We start from the raw sequence: 22,398 nt of genomic DNA, 5'->3' as shown, positions 1-22,398 counted from the left end.
CAAAATCCTTCAAGATATCCAAAGAAAAATTGTGTGAAGAAAACACCCAAGTCATGATATCATGATTTCACAACAATTGTCCTCTTTTCAAGCCTTTTATTTACAATTTTTAATAAAATCTATTTTGACTTTCCCATTCTTGATCTACAGTTGTCATGGTGGCTTAAAATGAAAGAGAAGAAATAAAAACAATTAATAACCTCTTGGCATAAACTTGTATCTGTATAGATAATATATATGGTCATCATGTATCGTGATTAGTTGAGCTGTGAAACGTCAACAACCTACTCCAGTCTCCAGCAGAAGGAAAGAGTTGAGGAGAAGAGGTGGTACTCCGAAGAGCGAAGATGGGTTCTCAGGTCTCTAAACAGATGGAACGAAGAAACCAAATCCACACTCAAAAGAAAACCCTGTGGGATCTGAAAACCTCCGGAGAAGACTACCCAGGCTCCGAATACCGCCCCCAAGACAGGAAAAACTGGATGGCGGGTCTGAACCCGGAGAAACTCCGCATCAACCAGATCGTGTGGCCAGGAACCCACGACTCCGCCACCAACAAAATCGGCATCCCTCTCGTGACTCGCCCTTTCGCTCAGTGCCAATCTCTCTCCATTTACCGCCAGCTGGCACTCGGCACCCGCCTCCTCGATATCCGCATCCAAGAAAACCGCCGCGTCTGCCACGGCATCCTCGCCACTTACAGCGTCGACGTCGTACTCAACGACGTCAAGAAGTTCCTGTCGGAGACACAGTCCGAGGTCATAATCCTCGAGATTAGAACCGAGTTTGGCCACGAGGACCCGCCGGAATTCGACAAGTACTTGGAGGAGCAGTTGGGAGAGTTTTTAATTCCGCAGGACGACCACGTTTTCGGTAAGACCGTTGCGGAGGTTTTGCCCAAGAGGCTTATCTGCGTGTGGAAGCCCAGAAAAGCGGCCCAGCCCAAAGCTGGAAGCGGGCTTTGGAGCGCGGGCTTTCTGAAGGACAACTGGATCAACACGGATCTGCCTTCCACCAAGTTCGACGGCAATCTGAAGCACTTGAGCGAGCAGGCTCCTGTTACGTCGCGCAAATACTTCTACAGGATCGAGAACACCGTTACGCCCGTCGCGGATAACCCCGTTCTCTGTGTCAAACCCGTTACTCGGCGCATTCATGGCTACGCTAGGCTCTTCATCGCTCAGTGCTTCGCTAAGGGCTTCGCCGATAGGCTCCAGGCCTTCTCCACGGATTTTATAGACGAGGATTTCGTTGACGCTTGCGTTGGCCTCACTCATGCAAGGGTTGAAGGGAAAGCCTGAACCTCGTCATCTGCTTCCTCTGTGTATTGTTCTCTTTTTCTCTACTTCTCATGTTTTGATGGTGTTTGTGTCAGCAATTCTGCTCTTGTATTTTTTATTTGTTCCTATGTAAACAAACGTGTATAGATTTGATTGTAACTCGTGTCAAAATAGATGTTGTACTTTTAGAATTGTTGTCAGAGAATTTTCTGAGACTCTTCCTGCAACTGCAAGTTAAATAAAATAAACTGTCAAATGTCTAACAAAAAATAAATCAAAATCATATTTCAAGCTAATAACTATATAAGGATATTATCAAATGGTCATGCGATAGCTTTATACATTTTCTTTATATCTTATTCAGATCTGAAGCTAGCTCCTTTTGAATACCGTCAAATCTGGAAAACTACTTTTAATCTGTTTGGATTTATTTCATTATGAGAAATGAATAATTATGTTTTTATAATGAAATGAAAATTTCTATTTTTTTTGTGTGATAACACTGTAATTTTGGGGGTAAACTTTGTTCATAATTGTTAAATACTATATTATACACCATATTCGTGTTTAGGAAAATAATAAGCATGAGTTAAAAGCTTTTAATTTTATGCTTCGAAAAAAAAAATATCATATCTTGTACCTCAGGGTTATTATTTTCTTAAAATGAATATGATCATGAGCGTAGTATTAAGAGTCACAAAATTTTGATTCCGACTTATATTTAATACAACTTGACTCCATATCTTTAAGTATATATTATTTGAGGTATTTCTGAAGTTAGTTTATCACATACTTATTAGGTGTCGATAATAATAATTGTACCAACCTGGCTTGAGCTGAGCTTAACTAAGTTTATAGGTTAACTTGACCGAGGTGATTACTTAGACAAGCTAGAGTAAATACATGAAACGCTGGTATATCACATCAGACAGAAGATATTAGCAAGATATCTCGGCATATTGACGATATCGAATACAATTCATCCGCCAACAATCCTCAGAAGATAACTGTACGACAGTTACATAGTTACTCGGAGAACCACCATAGGTAAAGATATAAGGAATACATGAGATAGAGGAGGATAACTAACTTGATCGTCGGAATCCTTTTTGCAGGTACATCCAAGGTGCGTGAGGAGAAGATCAACCGAGAAGACTAATCTTGAAGACCGACTTCACTTAATCCCTTACAAGAATAAGACCGAGATGAAGAAGAAGGAGGCAACCTCTCTAGGTGAAGAACCAACCTCATTCTTGTAAGAACAATAATAATATTTTATTTTTATTTATAATATTATCTTGTTGGTGTTAAATTTTATTAAAATAGAATTAAAATTAAAATTTTAAAAAATAAATGTTACTAAAAACACTTAAATAATCCTAATTTTTACCTTGACATAACATGGATAAGTCTAATAGCATAAATTTGTTACTTTATTTCACACACAATATTATAAAATTTGTATTAAAGTAATTATTTGGATGACATGATATCAGCTATAATAATAAAATAAAATAAAATTTTTATGCATAAATTTTTTTAAAAAAATTAATAATTGATTTTGTAGTCACATAATTACAATTTAACTTCAATTTATTTTCAATATGGTCTATTTTCAAACCTTTGAATAACCATTAGTTAAGATATTTTTAAAGTAAATTTATGATATTGTCTAGTTGGTGTTAAATTTTATTAAAAAATATTAAAAAAAACTATAAAAAAAAAGAAGAAGAAAAAGAAAACAAATGTTACTAAAAGAATTTTAGTAATTCCAAGTTTTACTAGTAACATAATATAGAGATGTCTAACAATGTAAATTTAGTAATCACCTATACACTGTTTATGTAAAGTTTTTTTACACTGACAACCAATTATATCTTTTAATTGTGTCATGTCACTGTTAAAAGTAAATGTGTTTATAGTGACATGACACAATTAAAAGATATAATTGGTTGCTAGTGTAAAAAAACTTTCCACTAATAATGTATAGGTGATTAACTCTATTTAAAATAATCTTTTAGCGAAAATTATTTACAGATCTTGTAATTATTTTGATGATTACTTTTGTAACTGGTATATTTAAAATTTAACTATCACGCAATTAGTCATAAATTATTCATTTTGTAGTTAACATATTTAGCTATCAAATAAAACATGTACTTTATTAAAGTTTAAAAGATTAACTTTATCATGCATTTTTTAATTAGGGAAAAAACTTAGAAGAAATAAAATTATTAACACATTTAACTATCAAAGTAAATATTTTATCAAAATTTAAATGATTAGCTTTATTATGCATTTTTTTAATTTTATTGTTACAGTTAGATAGTTAGTATCTCGGGGGGGGGGGGGGTTAAGATGAGGAAATATGCCTTTCAATAAGGGAAGAACATACAAGGATATTTTGTCTTTGTATTAAACCAGTCAATTCATAAAACAACCAAATAGAAATCCTCATTAAACTCCGTCAAAGAATTGAGAAGAACAAAGAATAAATGGTAAAACTACCAAACGCAAACTTATTTGTGTGATTGTACAATGTGTAGAGAATAAAATACACATAAATGTGAATATAAGATAAACATGGAGATGAAGATGAAAATAAATAAATTAAAAGATTGAAAATAAAGAAAATCGAGAGAATACGTAACAAGAAAAATAGGGGAAAAATTATATCTAAAAGAAACTTATTCAAGAAGCCATTTTGTGTGAGATGGTGAGAAAAAAAAATAACAATAAATTAGAGAATAGTGACATAATTTGAGAATGGTGATGACTTTAAAGGAAGCAAATAGTGGGTTTAGAATTTAGATTATGAATTTAGTTATAAAATAAAATATATTTTTTATTATAATTTTAGTGAAAATTTCAAACATTTTATTTTTAAGTTAAAAAATTTAAAAATTAAGAGTTAAAATACTTCAATATCATCAATTTTTACTTGTAGCGTAATATAAAAAAATCTAATTATGTAAATTTTCTAGTGTATTCCATTTATATATATATAATAGATATAATAGATTATTAATAAATAAAAATAATATTATGTTAGGATATAAATTATTCTCATAGTTAACAGAATTATACAGATTCGAATAACGGTAACCCTGGTCTCAAAATGTGGCCCATCTTGAATTTAAGACATTAGGAAATGGACTTGAAATATTAAACTTGGACCTGGATTCAAAAATAAAACTAAATTCGGACTGCAAATGAGCCCTTTTACTTTTTAAATAACAGTGGGTATGGGTTGCAGACCAACACATGGACACGTACTGTTTAACATTTGAAAATTGGGTCAATTCAGTTAGACTTGGTATTTTTTATTATAAAATATATATATATATATATATTATATTTTTTGTGCATATAATCTATAATTTATATTTATTATAAAGGGGACATCCTTTTTTCAACACAAATTTTAAATTACTTTACTTTTAAATTTTTAAATAATAAAAAATAATATTAAAAATTAATTAAATTCAAGATTGAATTCAAGACCTTAAAATTTAAAGACTAAACACATATTAATTAATTTAATAAATATTAATAATTTTTAAATATTTTTAAATAAATATAAAGACACGAAATATCTTGATCCTATTAAATAAATATAGAAAATATTTATTTTTGGTGTCCACTTTTTCAAAAATAATTATACTCTTATGTTGTATTTTATTTTTCTTCTCCCTAAATTATATTTAAAGACAAGATAGAAAAAATATATGTACAAAAGAAATAACCATCTTCATTAATAATAAATATCCACTTTTGTTTAACACTAATTTATTTCATTTTGTTATGGGGACACGAAGTACATTTTTCTTATTAGTTTAATATTAATGATAATAAGAACTTTAAATTTTTATTATAATACTGTTATTCAATCGTTTTAATTTAATGTTCGCATCTATTAGATAAAAAGAAAAAAAGGATTCTTGCAAATTTATTGATCTTATCGCAATTTTATTTTCTTTCCTTTTCGTGCAAACATATGCCTGTTTATGTAAAATAAACACGATTGTTATAATATGTAAGCGATCGACCATTTTAAAAGTAATGTAAAATGCATTATGAATTTAAACAGAAGCTAAAAATTTCAACAAGCTGCTGATTTTTTACAAATCTATAATATATTTGGTAAAATGTTGTTGGTTTTGATGAGAAGAACTGCATTGTATTTTCCTATATGGGAAGCCTTCCCATATTTTCCAATTTTTTAACTTATATGATGTGGGAAGGAGTCATACTAACATATAATTTAGCGTATCCCTTCTTATTTATTAAATTTTATTAAAGATTACAATATTACAAGTGAGGATTCAATACATAAGAAATAAGATTTATACAATTATGTTATTTTCAGTACATTTACCGTGTGTTTGCATCCGCGTTTTAACGTGATTTTTCACGTTCAACTTGAAGCAATGAATAGCTGCTTCTACGTATATCCGTATGTAAACGTGGAGAGATGAAAGAATTGCGTTTCAAAATGAAAAGTAAACACCCACTTAGTCAATAATCATCGCAACAAAACGTTTGAATAACATTCATATATAAGCATGGCTATGACATCGATGATCGACCTTAAACGGTAACCTATATGTTATTCACATTGAGGGTTAAAGATAAGAAAGGTGATTGCAGGAAGAAAAAAACATCTACATTTATTTAATTTTTCACCTATTTTAAACTCTCGCTATATGATTTGAGCTGTAGGAAACACTTACTATTGCAAAACTTGAAATTCCATTGTTAAAGAACTAACATACTCTCCTATATATGGTGGTGAGGTATATATTTCGCTATGTGATTATTTTCTCTTTGGCTTAACACTATATTTTTATATCAATTTCTAGTGCACTTATATTTTTTGAATTGTAATGTGCACTTATATAATGAGTATATATTATTGTTTTTATTTAAAAAAGTGACTGAGTATTCACGTTGCTTTTTTTCTCTCTCCAAATTTCATTATCAGCATCTAAAGATTATATATATATATATTACTTTAACTTTAAAATTATCTTTTTATCCCAAATTTCTCTTACTTATACTCTCTAATTAATATTTTCATTAATTTTTTAAGAAAATAAATTTTCCTCCAAAATACAAGTAATTCATATTTTTACCTTTTATTTTGAATTAATGTGTATATTCCCGCTATGAAAAATAACTTGTGTATTTCTTACGAATTAATAACTCAATATGGTGAGTATTCTCAGTTATTTATTAAAAAAGGATAATTTATAAAAGAAGTTTGTGTTTCCTTTTTTTTTTTTTTTTCTTCATGTGTGACATCCTCTATCTACATGCATCCTATCAATAAATATAACAAAAAACTTTTCTAAGTAATTATATTAAATAAACTGAAAATCTCAATGTAGAAATATTGTATTAAACTAACCTCAACAATAAACAAAACTAAATAGGAAAGTAATTACAAGAAATTTAAACTTGATACTGAAAACAAATTTTAACTGATAAAGTCTAGATCCCTAATGAAAAACTAGTAGAAAACAATTTCTTATTCGTTGCCCCAATATCACATATTATCAAAGCATTTCTAGCACAAAATTTAAACTTTTCTTCCAATATTATCATAATCAAATTCACCTGCATTCATACATCAAAACAAACTATAAAAGATAGGGAAATGAAAAACATCTCACTATAACTACTGGTGCAAGTTATGGTCGAGTAACCACACACATACAACAATAATTATAACTATATAACAACAATAACTATTCATTCATTCAACATTATTTCCATTTATAATTCACAATAATCAAGGCATACTTAAACAACATACTCTAATCATATGATACAACAAAGTTTATACTACACATCTCCATATTCACCAAATTCATAATTCGAAAGCAATGAATATGCTATGATCATGCAATGGACCTGTAAAATCACTTTACACTATGAGGATATACACTAGTAGGGGGGTCAGGATAATTATGCTGGCCAAGTTTCACCCATACACACAATTGGCGGGATTGGGACTCTCAACCTAGTTATTCCCAAGGTCATGAATCACAAAACTTTTACATAAGAGAGACCTTTTTTAACAGCATGTTCCGCATCATACCCATTACAAAAACACATTTTTCACATGATGCATGTCACATAAGACTTAATGCATATCCATATCAATCATATTTACAATAAGCAATGCACACCAATCACATCATTACCGAGAAATTTCACTCAAACTTTCACATTGTTAAGTTAGACTTAGACTTAGTTACTTGGTTTACCACACGTTATTCACACATAACATATCCATATTACCAAAAAATCACTTCAACTAATACATGGTTCCAGAAATTCAATTATATTACAATTAACATTATTAAGACCTTAATATTTATAATGTCAAACAATATTGCAAGCACAGGGCAATGCTTGGCATGGGGTGCCTTGCGGTAAAGGTTGAGAGCATAATTTACTCTCTAGGAGAATCATGCTAGACACAACCCTTCCATACTAGGTGAATTTCACTACAGAGAGCCCCTAGAGCTTCCACACTTGATCTGACCATCCTTACACATATTGTCGACACAACAGAGAACACTTTGTGGCTCTCACGCTCAACGTGGACCTACCCACGCCCGACATGATTGCCATAGAGAGCAATACATGCCCCCTGTCTCGCTTCATGCCTAGTATGCCTTGTGCGGCACCCAACACGATATCAAATACAATTCTTCTACATAATTTACAAGTTATACACATATTAAGTCTCACAAACTTACATAAATTCTTTTGAGCGAAAAATGGTATTTATAGTACAATTAATTCATCCTAATCTCTAATTCTTCATATTCATAATTGGTTCTCCTATAATTCACTTTGTATCAACTCTTAGAGTTCCCCGGGAACCCACAGTTACGTAGATTCATAACTAGAGACAATGTCATTGATCATAAATGCACTCATAATATAATATCATAATCAGAATGTGAAGGAACCCATAGATAGCATAAATTTACAATTACAATCAAATTTGAGATTACTCCCTCATGCATCAAACACGAACAAACATAATTGTGACAAATCCCGCAAATAACTCACACTCTAGAGCGAGGCTCTCACTCCTCCCCTTACCTCAATAGATGCCAAACTTCAGGTGCAAATCATTAAGGTTGTCTTTGATTGCTTCTAGTTCTCCTTCCTCTCTAAATCACAATAATGCGCATTAAAATTATGTGAGACAACCGTACTTTGCTTATATATATGTGTGTGTGGAGAGAGAGAGAAAAAACTAAATCCTAACTCATGCATATGGTATTAGTAGAAACCCATTAATCTATTGTTAATTATTCTTTTTTTGAGATTTAAATAATTATCATTAATAATTAAACTAAAAAATATTTTTTTAATCATTAATTCACTTTATAAAAAAAAATCAATTAATTAAATAATTTTTTTTTATTAATTTATTTAAAAATTTAAAATGATATTACATTTACACTCATATTAATTTGGGTGATGTAATATCTACCTAAATATGATGTAACTTGATGCTACTGGAACGAGAAAGACACCCCTAATTGGCTAATTTGATTCATCCTGAAGTTATACATTATTCCGACCAACGGAAAGAAACAAAAAAGAACAACAAAATCTCATACGACAAGAAGTGGAAAAGAGGGAAGAAAAGGTGAATTGATTGAAATGGACTTTAAGCAGTTTAATTAATATCATTAACGTTTTATCTATTTCTCATCACAGAAACATGCAAGCTTAAAAGTATTGATTAATATATCTCCATGATATTTTAACCATTTAAATAAAGGATATATACGTGTTTAAAGTCTTTGGAGAAGAGCAAATACGTGCAATTGTAAGACACGTTCACAGTATATCTTACCAAACTCGTATATTTTTTATTCAAATTTTTACAATGGTGTGCGATAGCTGATCAGGTTACCTTTAGAGATTCTGTTGCTTAATTTCTCTCTTCCTTTCTTTCTTCTTTATTAAACGCAGTGTCCCTTTATCAAACAGTGTAAGTGTAAATTTAATATGATACCAATATGTTGGTGTATTTATGGAATTTTTTACCAAAATAATATTTTTTTTCAAAAAAATTATCTAAATAGACCCCTCCCCCTTTATTTACAGAACTGGCTCAAAATTGGGTTTTGGAAAGCTGAATTATGAGCTTTCTCCTCCACATCCTCAGTTAACAGTCCCAATTGGAATTTGATTTTCGAGGAGTCGAATTTTAGCAGAATATTTTGTTTTTTTTAAATGTTAATTTTTGTAAAATTAAAAAATTTTAATTTAAAAATAAAATAAAATATGTATATAAAATTAATAAAAAATTATAATTAATTTTATGTTTATATATTTATTTAAATATGTGAATTTTTGTTAATTTTATAATATTAATATGATAAATTAATTATGAGCACAAATTTACATATTAAATAAAATAAGTTAATTAATATTAATAAAATAAAAAGTAATTACTAACATTAATTTGGACATGATATATTGAAGAAAATAAGTTGTAGGCATCATAAATCAATGATGACCATGAACAATGTTTGAACATGTTTTTTTTGTGTGAGGTGCGACAATAGGAACAATGTTTTACACAACTTTGTTGTTCTCTAATATTCATCTATATTCTTATTTTACTTGACTTAAATCGACCCTTGGAAATTCTTTTTGAATTCTGGATTTTAGCACAAAGTTGAATTAGTATAAGTTGGCCAATAGTCTTCATGTTTGAGTTTTCCAATTTGTCCTTTGTATACCTTTGAGACTTGTTGTAAGGTATAGACGAGAGATATGTAGATATTAAAGTTGTGGTGTGCGTGTAAGCATGAAGCAATTACATGCAAGCATGAGATGTGAACTTTTTGAAACTGGTGCAAAGGACTACCGCCACATTTGAAACCGGTGCAACTTTCATGTCGTTGTATGAAGAGACTCACCAACATGTTTTAATTCCTCCACATAACATAACGCCAGAATCAAACATAATTGACAGAAGATATTCGTTTGCAGCAACTTCAGAGGATTTCTTTACAAACTTATTTGGAATAAATTTTACAACTCCATTTTCAGTATAGTCTTAAATGCAATATATTTACCAACTAGATTTTGCTAATGAACCTAGTAGTTCCTCGATTGCATTCCAACGTCTAGTCCTTGATGATGATCAAAATCCTCCAGAGCAACAACCACCACAGTAAAACCTAGGATGTAATAGACGTCATCCTCGTTGTGGAACTAGGCACTATTACGGAGGTTTATGTAATACACTCTATCTTCATGTAATATTACTATAATTATTTTTTTTTAATGCACTTTGTCTTTATCAATGTTGTCCTAGCACAATTTTTTTAATAATAATTAACTTATTTTATTTAAATAATAATTAACACAAATTTAAATAAATATATAATATAAATTTAATTTCATTATAATAATAATATTTTTAATTTTATTATTTTATTTAAATTAAATTATCATTTAAAATAAACAAATTCAATTTGTGAAAAAAAAAATAGAAAAATCCCTATTCGAAATTCGAGGGAGATCGAATTCTGGCAAGGTTTTAACTGGGATGGGCCACGATGAAACTCATAATTTAGTTCTTCAAAGATCAAATTCTGAACTTTAACAGTAAATAGTTCTATTTCTATAAATAAAAGGGAGAGAGGTCCATTTAGGTAATTTTTAAAAAAATATAGAATTTTTTTAAAATTTTCGTATTTATGTGTATGCAACCTAGCATAAAATTTGCATCTATATATGGGTCTATTTTGAAGGTGAGTGATTGGTGGGTTCCCTATATTATAGCAGATAATGACAGAATGCAAATTGTATGTGCTAGCTAGTGCTAATTTCAATGCCTGTACCAATGGTTATGTGGCTAGCTATGGTGCAGATAATGACCAAATCAGCTATAGTTTTGATGTGTGATCGAACATGAGCCATGTTTGAAATTAACAATCATTGGATAGTGATGGATATATTTTCAAATTAATTACTGTATATATTAATCTTCCATTTATTTCTTAGTTATTTATCGTATTTCACTTCTTTTTCTTTCTCTATGAAATACAATATATGAGAAAGTAATGTTAACAAAGAAATGATTCTCCTACTCTTACACTATTCGGGTACGTGATGTCCTCGAGACCTTACATCATTGCTGTTAGCTAGGCATACCAGCCATCAGATTTAGATAGTTTTGTTTTCTGTTTTTTCTTTTCTTTTCATTTCTGACTGAAAAAAGAAAAACAAAACCTTTTATGCATATATGAAGCAAAATCAACAACAAAACAAAGAAGTTGAACACTTGGGCACATTATGCTTTTAAAGTTCTGTCTCAATCGAAAATAATTAAAGTTGCGTCACATAAATTATTAGTTAAAGACAATTATTAGCGTCGCAACTTACAGGCTAAAATTTATTATTTTAAACGACATGTTTCCTTGATAAACCCGCAAAGCCCTAAAACCATAGTTTTAAAAACTGGACCGGTCATCGAACCGGTTAAGGTATTGGGTCAATGGGTCAAAGGTTGAACCGGTGGGTCACTGGTTGAACCGCATGACTCGATTTTTATTTATTTTTATTAAAAAATATTCATATTAAATATATTTATACTTATAAATTTTAATAAATTCATATCTTATTTTAAATTTCAATTTTTCTATCTTATTTAAAATTATTTTTATTTTTATTTTGTAAAAAAATACATAAAAAAATTACATGTTAAACGGTATATTAATACAAATTAAAAATATAAATAATATGTACATATATAATATGCTTGCAATTAATATCACAAAATAATATATGTAATATTTACATAGATATTGAATTATTAAATATATAATTTAAAATTAATAATATACTATAAAAGTTATTTAAGTTGTATATATTGCAAACAAATATATTAGAACAAGTAGTCATTGTTATATTTAATAAGACTCCTTGCTTTTTCATTAAGAGATTCAATTTTCATTATTATTTTTGTGATTTATGGTCCCTTAAAAAATTTATAAAAAAAAAAAAAAGTGGTTGAACCGGTTTGACCCACCGGTTCACCGGTTGAACCGGAAAATTGACCGGTTCAATCCGGTTTGAACGGGTCGACTGCATAACCGATCCAACTTCAGATTCGGACCGGCTGGACCACCGGTTCCCGGTCCAACCGGTCCGACCGGCTGGGTCGGTCCGGGTTTTAAAACATTGCCTAAAACAGAATATATTATTTTGAAGTAAAAAAACAAGGTGGCGCGAGGTGCCACTTCAGTGCATTGCTCCTGCCTGTACTATATATAGTATGTGATCCTGATTGTATTTCTGCGATCACATTTTTAAGAAATAATATAATTCGAAATGTTGTTGAAAAAAAAATTTATAAAAAAATTAGATTCCATACTTGTGTAATACATGATTTATTTTGATAAGTTGGATAATTTGATATTTAACTAATTATATAAATAAAAATTGATGATAATAGCAAATATAAAGTATAAGAATAAGTCAAAAAAGAATATTAAAAAATAAATATATATTTACTTATTGTTACAATTTATTTATTTATTTTTAAAATAACATTAAAAACACATTTAAATTTTTATTTTTAATATCCGTGACTAAAATTTTTAATTCACTATACGATATATAACTCTTGAAATTGTTACATGACTATGAGAAAAAAAATGATTTTTTAATTATACAGTTGAATGTATTTTAAAGATTGATCTTGACTTTTATTAATAGTTAATAATTATTACGAAAGAAACAATCAATAGAAATTGTCTTTATTAAAATTTGATTTGAATGATAGCATCTAAAGAAGTTAGTGATAATTTAGATATATATATCTTGATATCAATTTCACTATCTAATATGCCTTTTTCTCTCAACATGCATAACTTATTTTGATTTTTTTATTTTTTTAATTTAGTTGAATTATTTAAAAAATAATTTTCTTTTACATAAATATTATATTTATTTTTCCCCAATTTTTTTTCTTTAATTAACATGAATTAATGTCGTTTTAATTTTATCAATATTAATCAATCACAATAATATAAGAAAAAATGTGTATTCTATTTCTTTTCATTTATAATATGCATAGTTTCTTAAATTGAATAAGTGGTTGAATAATTATAAATAATAATGTAAAAAGATTCCTCGTAACACAAAAGAGAAAAAAAGATTTCTCATAATAAATAAGACATAACGTTTATTTCGGTATAATTATATTTACATAAAATTTATCATTATGATTAGCATTAATGAGAATATGAATTTGGTGTGAAAAAATAAATGAGAATTTGGTTTATTTTAATTTAACGGTAATTAATTAAAATATTAATTAATTGAATGATTTAAGAGAGGAAAATAATTAGGGTGAAAAAAAAAATACTGAATGGTCGATGACAATAATAATATAATAATATTTTAGGGTAAATAATAGAATGAATAATTTTAATTATAATTTATATAGTAAATTGAAAGATGTAAAGTTGCTATTTAAGAGAAAGTGAAGATAGAGTTAATTAAAAAGCTAAAAATATTATTTGAACTAATATTAGAAGAGTATATGAATTAAAGTAAAAAGTAAAAGTGAAAAGGAGGGCGTAGGATGGGAGAGAATCGGTGATCGAAGAAGAAGAAAGGTATAGATAATAGATAGAGACCAACCATTTGGAGGAAGGAAGTATATGTATTATTTATTATGTGAGGATGGGTTAAGTAATAGGGAGAAAAAGGCGTTAAACCAATCCCTCATAGGGCCACGGCGGCGCCACTCCGATGGAAGAAAGCAAAGAAAGAGAATTGTGAGAGAGAGAGAGGGAAGGGTGCAAAAATGTCGAGCATCGTCAAGGAGATCCTGGCCAGCCCCATACAAATGGCGGACCAGGTCTCCAAGATGGCAGAAGAGGCCCAGAATTTTCGACAGGAATGTCTCGAGTTGAAGTCAAAGACGGAGAAGCTCGCCGGCCTCCTCCGCCAGGCGGCCAGGAACAGCAGCGACCTGTACGAGAGGCCAACGCGACGCATCATAGACGACACCGAACAGGTCCTCGACAAGGCCCTCGTACTCGTCACCAAATGTCGCGCCAACAGCCTCATCAAGAAGCTCTTCACCATCATCCCCGCCACCGCCTTCCGCAAGACCTCCATGCAGCTCGAGAACTCCGTCGGCGACGTCCAGTGGCTCCTCCGCGTCTCCGCCTCCGCCGACGAGCGCGACGACGAGTACCTCGGCCTCCCCCCCATCGCCGCCAACGAACCCATCCTCTGCCTCATCTGGGAGCAGGTGGCCATCCTCCTCTCCGGTGCCTCCCTGGAAGAGCGCTCCGACGCCGCCGCCTCCCTAGTCTCCCTGGCCCGCGACAACGACCGCTACGGCAAGCTCATCATCGAGGAAGGTGGCGTCCCCCCTCTCCTGAAGCTCCTGAAGGAAGGTCGAATGGACGGCCAGGAAAACGCCGCCCGAGCCATTGGCCTCCTCGGTAAAGACCCCGAGAGCGTCGAACACATCGTCAACGCCGGCGTTTGCTCCGTCTTCGCCAAAGTCCTTAAAGAAGGGCACATGAAGGTCCAGACCGTGGTCGCCTGGGCCATCTCCGAACTCGCTGGTAACCACCCCAAATGCCAGGACCATTTCGCTCAAAACAATGCCATTCGCTTGCTTGTTAGCCACCTGGCCTTCGAAACCATCCAAGAACACAGCAAGTACGCCATTGCCAACAAACACAAGTCCATTCACTCTGTTGTTCTTGCCAGCAACACTTCCACCCCCCACGACGAAGAAGATGACAATAAGCAGATTGTTCACCCCATGGGCAACCAGGCCTCCAGCCAAATGTCCAATATCGTTTCCAACACCATGGCCATCAAGGGAATGGGTGCCCAGGCCCAAGCCCAAGCCCAAGCCCAAGCCCAAATCAATCCCAACGTTAACGACCTCCCCTCCGGGAACCCCAAAAAGCACCACAATCATAATGCCCACGTGTCTATTGCCGGCACGAGTATCAAGGGGAGGGAATTCGAAGACCCGGTGACGAAGAGGGAGATGAAGGCCATGGCTGCGAGGGCGCTCTGGATGCTCTCCAGGGGTAACTTAACGGTGTGTCGCAGCATAACGGAGTCTCGTGCTTTGCTCTGTTTCGCGGTTCTGTTGGAGAAAGGTGCAGAGGACGTGCAGTCGTATTCGGCGATGGCTTTGATGGAGATAACGGCGGTGTCAGAGCAGCACGCTGAGTTGAGGCGGTCTGCTTTCAAACCAACTTCCCCCGCTGCCAAGGCGGTGGTGGAGCAGCTTATAAAAATAATCGAAAAAGAAGAGCAAGAGCTTCTGATACCTTGCGTGAGATCCGTTGGAAACCTTGCCCGCACTTTCAGGGCCACGGAGACTCGGCTGATTGGGCCTCTGGTGAAGCTCCTGGACGAAAGAGAGGCCCATATCTGCATGGAGGTGGCCATCGCTCTTAACAAGTTCGCCTGCACGGATAACTACCTCCACGAGAACCACTGCAACGCCATCATTCAGGCAGGGGGTGCCAAGCACTTGATTCAGCTTGTTTACTTTGGAGAGCAGATGGTTCAGATTCCCTCCGTCACTCTCCTCTGTTACATTGCGTTGCACGTGCCAAAGAGCGAGACGCTGGCGCAAGAAGAGGTCCTCATAGTTCTCGAGTGGTGCACCAAGCAAGCGCATCTCATCGATGATTCTCGCATCGAAGCTCTTTTGCCCGAAGCCAAGAGTAGGCTCGAACTCTACCAATCAAGAGGAAGAGGATTCCGCTGATCCCTCCCTCCCTGCCTGCACTTCATCATCACTGTATATATGTTTAATTAGCAATCTTGCAGGCTCCTCGCCCTTTTCAAATTAATCTAGCCTCCTCTTCTTTTTTACGTCCTATTCTCTATACAAAACTTTTTCTCAATCTTCTCTCAGTTCTCTGTACTCTTAACCCACCTATTTCCCAACACATCACTGCCTTCCTTTCAAATTACTAATACACAACATGTTACTTCCAACTCGTCAAATATGCCTTTAGACTCTAGCTAGACTTAGATTGGATTCATGTTTTTATATTAATTGACAAACAAAAAAAATAGTTCTAAACTTCAAATATTGAAACAACAACATTGCTTACAACTTTCAATCATATGGAATGCATAACTCCAATTTCTTTGGTGAATCCAATCAAAAAGTTGAGCATTTCTTTTTTTTTAGATGCTGTGATTTACTTAAAAGATTCAACTCTCAACAAGTTTATACATACACATTTGGGGATAGAACTATTAACTAATGTTTAAAAATATTAACCACGTATTGCAAATCAAAGTTTAATTTCTAAAAAAAATTTATACTTTGTACCCATAGAAAAATATTAGAGATGCAAATAAAATAAACACACCCACATCAACATACATACATACATACATATATATATATATATACATATATATATATATATATATATATATATATATATATATCATAAGATTATTTTCATGCACTAGTCATAAATATTATATTTATTTTATTTAACATATACCGAGAGATCACCAAAGTGTTTGAAAAACAAAAAAATAAGTTAACAAAGATGAATTTGTTGATGGCTTGGTACCCTCAACAGTCAAGATATCTTAAAAGATTGATTAAGAGCATGTTCTTTCAGTCATTTCCTCTTATGATATGCAATCTAAATGCATTCTTAGAATTATTTGCAATTGTAACACCCTCTACGTCACATACTAACATAGATGTATAAAATAATGAAGATAGAAAATAAACTTTATTGATTAAAAAAAGGTTCACAAATCTCTTTGGATAGAGATATCACATTATAATATGTTACCCAAAGAACTAAAACAAATGTTCAACACAATAATTACAAAACAAAATCTAACATGAAGTTTTAAATATAAAGAAACTAACAAAATGGAATCCTAGCTAAATCCTAATGTCACATCCTATCATATATTAATTCATTTGGCATAGCTATCAAAAAAACACCTCAGTTCGTTAATAAGCAACTCACATTATAACTTATTCACAATTTCTCTCTCTCATTATATCTTTTTCTTAAACATTGATATCGGTACCTCAAATATAAAAACATATTTTCCAAAATACATTTAATATTACATAATTAATTAAAACATGTTTTCTCCAAATATTTTCTATAACAAAATAATTTCACAAATCTTCTTTATTAATTAAAAACATTCATAATTATTAAAAACCTCTAAAACATTTTATACAACCCCTTTAATTAATTAAAACATCATTTTTAATAATTTTAGAAAACTTGGAGTGTTACAGCAATGATTTGAAAATTTTGAGTAGGTCCTTCCTTTGAGGTGACCATATGGGATCTAGAAAACTTCAAAGGAGTGGAATTCTATTTGTTTGCCAAGAAATTTTGAGGGACTTAACATAAGACATACGAGGGGAGTGAATGATGCCTATATGCAAAATTAGCTTGGAAACTATGCATTAATAGTGATAAACTTTGTGTGAGAGTTCTTAAAGGTAAATACTAGTGTGGGAATCATATTATTCCTCACATGACTATCCCAAGAAATGCTTCAATATGTTGGAGAGGGATAAACTCTATTTGGGATGATTTCATGGAATCTATCCATTAGAAATTAGGTGGTGGTGAAAATATTTTATTTTGGACTGAAGAATGGATTTTTAACGTTGGAAAGTTGTCAACTTATGTTGTAAGACCTCTTCATGATGTTGATTTATAAAAGAAGGTGGTGGATATTACTACAATAGATGGTTCTTGGAATTTCACATATTTACATTATTTGCTTCCAGCTCTTGTTATACATAATATTCTTTCTATCTTACCCCTAACTCAAATGCTGGAAATGATTTGATTGTTTGGAAACATACAACAAATGACCTTTTTAGTCTTGCTTATGCTTATTCGTCTTGGGAAAACCATTGGGGGTCTTCAACCAATTTAGGTTTTCCAAATAGCATGGGCTTGGCCAAGTTTAGAAAAGATTAAATTTTTCCTTTGTACAACTACTCATATGGCATTGCCCACAAACAATTGGAGATTCCACCTTGACATCAATCAAAATGACTAGTTCTCTCTATGTGGTCAACAAAATGAAACTCTCCCATTTTTTTAGAGATTGTCCTTCCTTTTCCACCTCGTAACATCTTATCTTAGTCAAACATCGTTACATAGATCATGATTTTTGGATTATGGACTTTACAACGTGGCTCCAATCTAATCTAGATAAAAATCATGTGAAAAGTCGAAGGTGGCAATTACTTTTTGAGTTTCTTTTAAACAAAATTTGGAAGTGAAGAAATGGTGCATGTTGGATTAAGCGCTTACCTTAGGCCAAAAATTATAATTGATAGTCAAGGCGTAACTCTATCTACTTAACCGTAACAACTTAAGCACCACATGTCTCGACTGTGACTTGACCCACCTAGGCCTCCACCACAAGACAATTGATGTCTGTTGGCAAACAATCTCCCCTCAACAATTTCTCCTATTGGGAGTCAAACATGCGACCTTAGCTCTAATACCAATTGTTGGATCGAATGCTTACCACTAGATCAAAAACTATAGCCAATAGTCATATTGCAACTCTTTCTACTTAACCGTAGTAGTCTAAGTGTCACGTGACTCGATTGTGACTTGACTGACCTAGGTCTCCACCATGGGACAAATGATGTTACTTGGCAAACAAGTTGTATTATAGGCTACAAAGTTAAGGTAATGCTCCATAATCCAAGTTGAATTATAGACTATTTATCATACTATCAAACTAGTAATGAGAAGGAAGTTCTCAAATTTGGAGATAGAAAGTGATTCTTTGACCGTCATTTGTTTCTTGAATGTAGGAGTTAATTCCTATCATCCTTGCTCTTGCAACTTTTGGTCGATATGGATGTAAATTTCAAAAAATTCATTTTGTCCCCTTACTTTTTACATTTCTCTTTATTAGTTGATTCTTCACTTGTTGTATTTAGACACATCTTATCTCGTTTCTTTTGACCGCTTGGCCCTTTGTATCATAAACAAGAAAAAGTGGATGACCCTAAACAAGGTGATGCGAGTGTCCACTTAAACCTTCAAACTGCTAAATGAGATTGAATCCAATATCAATTCATGAAGAGAATACCCTTAGCCTCCTTTGAATGTCGACAACCCTTGAGATGGAGAATTGGTTATATTATATTTTATATACAATTATACACAATAATACTATGTTATTTAAGGTTATTCAAAATATAAAGAATGTGTTACCAAATTGCTAATCATATATAAATAGCTAGTGACATATTAAAGTAAAAGTTAATATTCATTTAATGTTTACATTTACTATGTTGAACATATATAAACTCACTTGAGTATTACAGTGTTTTATACAAGTATCAATCTCTTTTGACCACCTATAGGAATTAGGAGTTTGAAGATCGAAGATAGTACCAGAGAATCACATTACATGTATGCATAAGGCATATATAAAAATGAAAAAAAAATTATATAGTTCAATTAAGACTAACGAAAAAATTATCTACTAATTTCCAAAGTTAAAGAGTTAGAAATAAAACATATTTTCAAACCGAAGATCCAAATAAAAACAAATTAAGAAAATCTATTTTAGTATATAATGATCAAATACTATTTGTTCCTATTAAAGATAAAAATAAAAATAAAAAAGCCTCAATTTTGATGAACATTATTTGAACTCGGGTGACATGTGAACCAATTTGTCCTTACTTTGTTTGAAATCCTTCTTACATGGCCGAACTACAAACAGCAGATACTGACACGCAATCTTATTCAGGAACCTTTTTTCAACTATGCAGTAATAAATAATGAATGACAAATTCTTTGTCAGAGAGAAGTATTACTTTTTTTATACATGAATGCAAACATCTTTAGTTACATTGCATTGAAATGAAAGTGACTCCCGCATAAAGAATCGATGAAGTTCTAGCGATGGCACTAGCAATAGTGAACAAGACAACACCGAATCACAAGAAAACCATGTAACTGCACTCTCTGGCGGTCCCAGCACCACCGATGCCTTCATTTTTTTTTTTAGCATATTTTGCAAAATACAATTCTTAACATTTTTTGAGACGTATAAATTGTCGAAATACGGAAATAGAGTTTGTATTTCTTAACAAAATCTTTATTTAAATGATCAGAAATTCAATCTTGACAACATGCTTAAAAAATCTAGTTATTTATCAATTGTGAGTCATACAATTCTTACAAAAATAGGCCTATATCCAATATAACCTGAATTTTCTCAATGTTAAAGATTTTTAATAACATTCATAAATGTTAAAAAAAACTTGAATTTTAAAGTTATATAGTTCGCGTAAAGATCATAACTCATAAGATGATGTCAATGCAACACAATTAACAAGTACCCATTATCACAATCTACATTTGCTGTAATTTAGAAGCACTGAGATGAATGTTAATCAATAGAACAGAACGATCAAAGATGATGCAGCTACACCCAACTGTGAATCTGACATAGCGTGTGTTTGGATTTCATTTTAGAATGTAATTTTTTTTTCTCTCCACGTTCAACAATGAATTTACACAGAAGCTATTATTTACATGGAAGCTATTATTTGTTCCTTTTACTCAAACGTGAAAATCCATGTTTGGAATTCAATACAAACACGCACATAGTTAACGATATTTTATGACTGAATTCCAATTTTCCAAGTTTTCTTCAGCTATATATGTTTCTCATTAACGATATTCTTGTCAAGACATAAAAAAAAATATATGTAAGGCCAAAAACATGACAATTTTATTTGTTATGGAATTTTTTAAAAGGTTTGAATTAAATACAGCTTAACATGGCTCATGATTCTGTTTAAACTTTAAAGGTATGTTTTGCGATAATTTAATGACAATGTTTTTAAATATTTTTCTTAATCTCGTATATTTTTAATATATGATGGTTAATTTTATTTCAAAATTATTTTTTTTTATTTATATTTTTATAAAAAATATTAATAATTAAAATAACTTTATATCAATATAAATTATTCATATACCAAAAAAAATAATATAAGTTATTTATCTTAAATTAAAATATAATTTATATGATCAACTAAGTAAAGTACAAAATTAGAAACTTTATTCCCAATTTAATACCAAAAGAGTGTAGTATTTGAAGAGTAGTCACTAGACTAATTCCATAGAAGACTTTGTTATTAAACTAGCTAATATCGTGATAGGCTCATACACAAATTATTTTACCGTAACAGTAGCATTAGACTTTTTAGTTTAAGTAACGATATTCGAGAATTCAAGTTGTTGTATTGTGGGTTGATATTCAATTTGTTGTTGATTTAACAAGTCTAAAAAGATTATCCTATATTGTTGGTTCGATAATGTCAAGCAACTTAAACTGCTTACCCTGTATTGTAAGAGATCTCCTAATTAAAATGCGAAAAGATGCATACAGTTGTGTTATGCATATGTGTTGATTTAGTTGTATTGTTCATATGCAGTATTAATTTGTGATAAAGTATGTTGATGTGTTGATAACTAAGTTGTTAATGTTATGTTGTTTAAGTTGACTTTTGTGTTATAGTTGATAAAGTTGAATGTGTTGAAAATGTTGATGCCGTAAAATATGAGATTTGATATGATACTTTGTTGTACATATTTCTTGTATATATTGTTTCTTTGAACATAACTTATCCTTATATGTTTTCATGTGGTTTGGATTGCGATGATCATACGTGAAATGTTTTTGGAGTGAGGGTTTAGGGATAAATGCGAGGTGTTGTATTGAGGTGACTATCAAGAGGATGACAATGTTGTTTATTTGTTTTGGTGCTACTACAATGTAGTAGTTTGTATACGAGTTATTTGATTGTATAAGTTGTATAATTTATTTTTACTAAATTATTGTATCTATATTGCATATATTTATATAATCATTTTACTCTTATTATATTTATATAATTATTAGAGAATTGAATCAAATTTTATTCATTTCAAGTGGTGGTTTGTTATTAGTATTCTCATCTCACTTAGGAGTGTGTGAAAAATTCAAATTGATCCATAACCGATCCGAT

The 22,398-nt window shown here is 31.6% G+C and overlaps 2 protein-coding genes across 2 annotated transcripts; both read left to right on the top strand.

Annotated features, from left to right (window-relative positions):
- On the top strand, positions 1–1,471 carry LOC109817189 (uncharacterized). Its single transcript, XM_020382405.3, has one exon. It carries the CDS (start codon positions 348–350, stop codon positions 1,299–1,301), a length of 954 nt encoding a protein of 317 aa, XP_020237994.1. The 5' UTR covers positions 1–347; the 3' UTR covers positions 1,302–1,471.
- A 12,446-nt stretch (positions 1,472–13,917) lies between these two features.
- On the top strand, positions 13,918–16,244 carry ARO1 (armadillo repeat only 1). Its single transcript, XM_020382412.3, has one exon. The coding sequence runs from the start codon at positions 14,149–14,151 to the stop codon at positions 16,093–16,095; it is 1,947 nt and encodes a 648-aa protein (XP_020238001.1). The 5' UTR covers positions 13,918–14,148; the 3' UTR covers positions 16,096–16,244.
- Positions 16,245–22,398: the final 6,154 nt, after the last annotated feature.

The sequence above is a fragment of the Cajanus cajan genome, chromosome 4, assembly GCF_000230855.2.
Source record: "Cajanus cajan strain Asha chromosome 4, NIPB_CcT2T_4, whole genome shotgun sequence".
Taxonomy (NCBI): domain Eukaryota; kingdom Viridiplantae; phylum Streptophyta; class Magnoliopsida; order Fabales; family Fabaceae; genus Cajanus; species Cajanus cajan.
This window is presented reverse-complemented; position numbering and strand designations above follow the sequence as displayed.

Coding starts and splice junctions, on each gene's coding strand:
- LOC109817189 (XM_020382405.3), top strand. CDS start 348: ATGGGTTCTCAGGTCTCTAAACAGATGGAACGAAGAAACCAAATCCAC.
- ARO1 (XM_020382412.3), top strand. CDS start 14,149: ATGTCGAGCATCGTCAAGGAGATCCTGGCCAGCCCCATACAAATGGCG.